This window comes from Marmota marmota, unplaced genomic scaffold (genome assembly GCF_001458135.2).
Source record: "Marmota marmota marmota unplaced genomic scaffold, marMar, whole genome shotgun sequence".
Classification (NCBI taxonomy): domain Eukaryota; kingdom Metazoa; phylum Chordata; class Mammalia; order Rodentia; family Sciuridae; genus Marmota; species Marmota marmota.
The window spans coordinates 3,944,637-3,950,140 of NW_026000222.1; the positions used below are offsets into that span (position 1 = coordinate 3,944,637).

The 5,504-nt window shown below is 64.8% G+C and overlaps 1 protein-coding gene across 1 annotated transcript in view; it reads right to left on the reverse strand.

The window, feature by feature from the left end:
- Positions 1-288: 288 nt before the first annotated feature.
- Positions 289-5,504, reverse strand: part of Necab2 (N-terminal EF-hand calcium binding protein 2) — an 18,400-nt gene continuing 13,184 nt past the window's right edge. The window contains exons 7-10 of the mRNA XM_048792644.1: positions 4,977-5,089; positions 2,265-2,342; positions 1,173-1,264; positions 289-726 (exon numbers count right to left, since the gene is read on the reverse strand). Of these exons, the coding sequence (XP_048648601.1) occupies positions 698-726; positions 1,173-1,264; positions 2,265-2,342; positions 4,977-5,089 (312 nt within the window). The 3' untranslated portion in view covers positions 289-697. The remainder of the gene's footprint in view (positions 727-1,172; positions 1,265-2,264; positions 2,343-4,976; positions 5,090-5,504) is intronic.

Genomic DNA, 5,504 nt, shown 5'->3' on the forward strand with positions numbered 1-5,504 from the left:
CTACTGCCACCTGGGCTGGCTCTGCTGCCTCGCAGGGTCCCTGTGCTGCCCTAAACCATAAGTGACCCCAGCAGCTTCCCCGAGTCCCTTGGCTGAGCTCCTGGAGCTGAGGATGGTCCTGGGACCCAGAAGGGCTCACAGGCAGGAGCGTATGTGTCACCCCCTCCACACTGCAGACAGGACCTCGAGGCCAGGCGTCTTGGTTAAGGTCTGCGGCAAACCCGGGGCCATCCTGGCGGCCAGCCGTCACTCAGGGGAAAGGGGACACAGAAGCACAACACCCAGCTGTTCCCAGATAGGGTTTATTGGGTGCCTAGGGTGGCACTGTTACAGGGGCACTACTGCCACTTCTGGGCCAGGCCTAGGTTGGGCACTACAGGGCCACGGCTCCTACCAGGGAGGGAATGTCAGGAGGGGGTGAGGAGAAGTGGCTCTGGGCAAGTCCTGCTGAGCCAGGGCTGGCCTGGCGAGGCCACCTGGGGGGGCAGGAGGGCTCGGTGGGGATGCCAGCCCAGGAGCCTCAGGGGGACCCCAGAGCACAGATCTGGCTCAGGTGGGGGCAGGGGTCCTCTTTCACTCCAAACCGCAGAGGAAATACATTCTTGTTTAGAAGTATGTTGAAAAGACTGTACCAAGGTTTCTAGAAAAGGGGGGGCCCTTGACAAGAGGGGTGCTGCCTCCACAGCTTCAGCGGCGGTCAGTCTCGGCCCACGGTGCACCAAGCAGCTAGAGGCGGGAGGAGAGAGTGGGGTGGTGAGCACGCAGCCCCTTCCCTTGTGTTCTGAGGAGGGGGCGGCTGGCAGGAGAAGAGGGCGCAGGCCGAGCGCCCCCCCACCTGGGGCCACAGCTGCTTCTCCCCCAGGCCCCTCGGGCATGTGCCTCACTTGCGCAGGCCCAGGGCTGCAGAGGGCCAGCTCTGCCCGCTCTGAGTCCTGGCCTGGCCCCCTGTTCTATGGCTGGTGGGGTGTGGGCCTGGGCCTCTCCTGAGCCCTATGCCAGCGTGGCTGTCGAGACTGGGCATCGGGCTCTGCTCCCGGTAGGGAGGTGGCGGAGAGTCACTGCAGGACTGGGGCCTCCTCAGCTGGCGCCACCCGGCGGGCTGCCCTCAGGCTTGCTCTGCTGGAACTCGGGAGCTGGGCAGCCCTCCCCAGTGCTGGCCCTCATCCCTCTACCTGGCACTGAGATCCGGGAGAGGGCCTCGGGCTGGCGCAGTGTGTCCACCTTGATGTGCCGGAATGCCTTGCACACGGGGCTCTGCAGGTGCCTGCGACCAGGGAGCAGGGTAGTCAGGACGGCGTGGGCCACCCCTGAGCTCAGCTCTGTCTGGGATGGGACCTCCGAGGCTCCTGGGCAGAGCAGGAGGCCGGGTGCCAGCTAGAGCAAGGCCCATGCCCCCAGGCCTGGTGGGGCCTGCCTGCCTGGAAACAAGGACCCTCCACCTCCAAGGTCACCCCAGGGGTCAGGTAGGACTGACATCCACCTGTACAGACAACACCCTTGAGGCTGACCAGGACTCAGGCCCTGGCCCCAGAGGAGCCCACCGTCCTCCCTGTGGTCATTCTGCTACTGCAGCATCCCTAGGTCCTCAGTTTTCGTCCCTCAGTGCCAGGGAGGAAGGACAGGGGTGCAAAGCCACCCACACCTGTCCTTCCTGCTGGTCTGAGTTCTGGAGGGACCCGGTAGCATCTGGCGAGTCAGAAACCTCAGGACGGTGTTGGATTTCCCCATTGTCACCCAGGGAGGGCAGCAAGTTGCCCCAGACGTGCTCTGAGCAGGTGCCAGCCACAGATGGAACCCCCAACCTACCCCCGCCTGCCACACAGCACTTGGTGGGTGGCCAGGCGCAGGGAGGGAGCAGCTGACCGCACCTGCACTGCTCCCTGCTCCGAGTCAGGCTCTGATGCTAGGAGCTGTCCAAGGGGAGAAGCTCAGGGCTCCAGGGAGGAGGACTAAGGAGAGCCAGAGGGCTTCCCCGAGGAGGGTGCGGGATCAGAGGAGCTGGGGCACAAGGGACTCTGCACCCACCCGCAGGGGAGCCCCAGGCGCTGGGCAGAGCTGGTCTGCCTGGAACGCGCGCTCAGGAGCCCCCTGCGTGGGGGAGGCTCCCTACGCCTGAGCAACCGCCACCTGTCCAGGACCCAGGCTGGGCTGGCGCTCAGGCTGGGAGAACCTGGGCACAGTGCTCTCCATGCCCCTCCAAAGTCCCTCCGCCACAGAACCAGCCAGCCCACCTCCCCAGCCCCCAGGGACACGGCTGTACCCACCTCTTCCACGCCTCCTCTGTCTCCCAGAACTCGTAGATGACGAAGGTGAAGCCGTCCAACAACCTCACAGCGGCAATGCTGTGGGGGGGAGAGGCAGGAGCCTGCGGCGGGCAGGGACTGGCCCTGACCCCAGTACCCAGACACGCCATGTCCACCTTTACATCTTCCCCCAGCTGCCCTCCGGCGGGCTTGGACAGGCTGACCTCAGAGCCAGGCTTCGAGCAACCTGACTGATGTGCCCAGGAAGGACAGCCTGTGGCGCCCACTGGAGCCGGTCCTTGCACTACGGTCCCATGATGTTGCAGGGCCCGTGGTGGCTGGCGGAATCTAGGGGGAGGCCTGGGCACTCGCTCAAGCCCCCCCCGGACCCTCTGCTGCTCCCACAAGCTCCGTCCCAGTGACAGTCCTGGAGCCCAGCCAGCAGCCCCACCCTGGGCTACACACCCTGCAGGCCAGGCGGGCCCCCTGGGGGACCTGGCCATCACTCTCCCCCGTGCAAATGGGGCAGATCCTGCATGGCTGTGGGGCCTCCGGAAGGCCAGGGTGATGGGCTGGATGGCTCCTCAAGGTCACAGCATCTGGTACTGTCCTGGTCCCTCGCCCTCCCCAGCTGCTTCTCCTCTTTCACCCACTTGGCAGTAGTGAGCCCAGCCCCGGGGGAGGGGACTTCTGCAAAGGTGAACGTCTGTGGGGGCTCACAGGCAGTGCCAGGCTGGCTTCACCCGACAGGCTGCTAATCTGTCCGTAGTTCATTATGCTCCAGTGACACGTGGAGCCCGGGGTGCTGCCCGGGACCAGCCCTAGCCCTAGCCCTGGGCCCTCTCCCAGCCACAGGCAGGTCATCTCCAGGGGCCGGGCTAGGCTGAGTGTTACTGAGTGCCACCATCACGGGGTGTGGGTGGCGTATGTTGGGTGCCCACACTTGTGGTGCGGGGGGACAATGCCTCTGGCCAGGTGGGAAGACTGAGCCTGGCCCACTCCAGCCACAGGGAGGACACGTGTCCCACAGCGAGGTGGGGAAAGCCTCTTGTGTGCACCCAGGGGAGGCACCCCACAGTGCCACCCCTCCAGAGGGACTGGGGACCAAAGTGGAGGTAAAGGGGCCCCAAGGGCTGAGGGCCAGGGACACCCCTGGAGGATGGCCAGAATCCTCCTGCTCCTATGGTGAAGACCGTCTTCAAGAGCACTTGCCTGGCATGCACAAGGCTCTGGGTGCCATGGCCGGCCCCGCTGTAGCACCAGGGATCTAACAGGGGTCCATGCGGCCTTCAGAACCCTACTCCTGCTCGGAGAGACCCATCCTCCCTGGAGTCTCTGAAGCCAGAGGAGCTGGGAGCCCCCTGTACCCCCTCCTCCCACCCCTCCACCCCCAAACCCCCTGGGTTCTGCCCCCTGCTGCACCCAGCCTGTCTTCAGAGGGCAGAGAAGGGGCGGAGCCCGCTCCTGCCTACGTACTGCGTCCATAGAGACGGGTCCTGCCCCTCAGCCCCCAGCCTGCACAGGAGGGGTCACTCCCTTCAGAGCCCCCCGAGACCCCGGTTGCTGACTCACATCACCTTCGTCTTCTCCCACCAAGGAAAAACCGAACAGCCACCCGCCTGGCTGCAGCGGGGCCCCCAGGGTCCAGCAGACCCTCAGGAGGTGGAGGGCAGAGGAAGGGAGCTCAGGGCTAGCCCTGGAGAGGGAAGCCGGGCAGCACCCAGAGGCAGGGCCTGAGGGCTGGCCCTGGAGACAGATGGGGAGCCTAGGGCACATGCCTGGACCTTCCAGACCACCCCAGCAAGGGCACAGTCCCTTGGCCACACCTGCCGGCTCAGGGGCAGAACAGGCCAGAGGGGCAGGACTGCCCAGTGTCTGGAGGTAGCTGCTGTGGGCCAGCGTCCCCACCTCGGAGACCCTCCTGGAAGGTCAGCGCACAGTGGGCAGAGCGGGGAGGAGGCGGCTGCCGTTTCCCTCGGGTCTCCCCTCCGGCCCGGGCTCCTGCACCGCAGCAACCCAGCTGAGGGGCACTGGCCTGGCTCAGCCCTTCCTGCCCTCGGGCCGCGTTCACTCCCAGTGGGCCAGGGCTGGGGTCTGCTGGGGCAAAGCTAAGACAGACAAGGTCAGGAAGGAAAGGGAGACCACCCTCACCCTCGGGCCTCACCCCTTCCTTCCCCAGCTGGTTTCCCCCCTCCCCCCCAACTTTCTGGGAAACCTCCAAATCGTCACAATCTTACAGTTACTGGAAAGTCACTTATCAGAACTGCCCTGTGCAGTCTACCTTCAGCACCGATGAAGCACAGGGAGATCTTAAGAAACCTGTAACCAGGCACATTCCAAACCAGGCCATCTGCGGACCAGATCCGGGAGAGCAAGAGCCCGGAAGGGACAGTCCACCAGGAGCCATCTCGTGACCTGCAGACTGTCCTCCCGCCTACCTCCCACAGCGCCCTCGAGGGGATGGCCTTTCAGGGTGTGTGCCTTACTTTCTTGAATAAATCTGTTTTGTTGGACACTGTGGAGTTCTTTTTTACAACGTACAAGGACCCTATCGTCCTGCATTGAGGTCCCCATCTCCTTGACCTGCTGGGACACCCTCTAGTGACACGGCCAGCAGCTCCCTTTACAGATGAGTGAGCAGAAGTTATCTGCTACATCTGCAGGGATGGCCCCGTCCCCTCCCTCCACTGCCTGGCAGGGCTCCCTGCCACCGTCCACGCCAGGCTCACTCACTGGAAGCAGCTCCCTACTCCAGCGGTGCCCCGCAAGTACTGTCGCAGGGAGTCCAGGAACTCGCTCAGCTGCTCGGGGCACACGGCCATCTCCTGCCGGACAAGCTGCAGGTGCTGCCAGGACAGAGCACTGAGCCTGGCCTCCTCCCCTGGGCTCCCGGCCAGGACCTCTCTGCCTGGCCCAGCCCGGCCCTCCCCTCCGAGGCAACAGCCCCTCCCACCCCTGCAGTTTTTGTTCAAATGTATGAAAACTGGCTGGAGCAGCCAAGTCCCAATGCAGAGAGCATCCCCAGGGCCAGGGTGTAAGGAGGCTGCCTGGGTCCCCAGACACAGCCAGGAGTCTGCCGACCACCTGGCTCCCAGCCACACCCCTTCATCAAAGTCTTGACCTCAGAGCTCAGCCCAGGGAGGGTGGCTGGAGGGTCCTGCAGCCCACTGCTGGGACTGCTCCTGCCCATCTTGGTCCCAGGCAGGAGGGGTGATGGATCTTGAGGGTCCTGGCTTGGGCAGGGGAGGGTGGCGGGGAGGG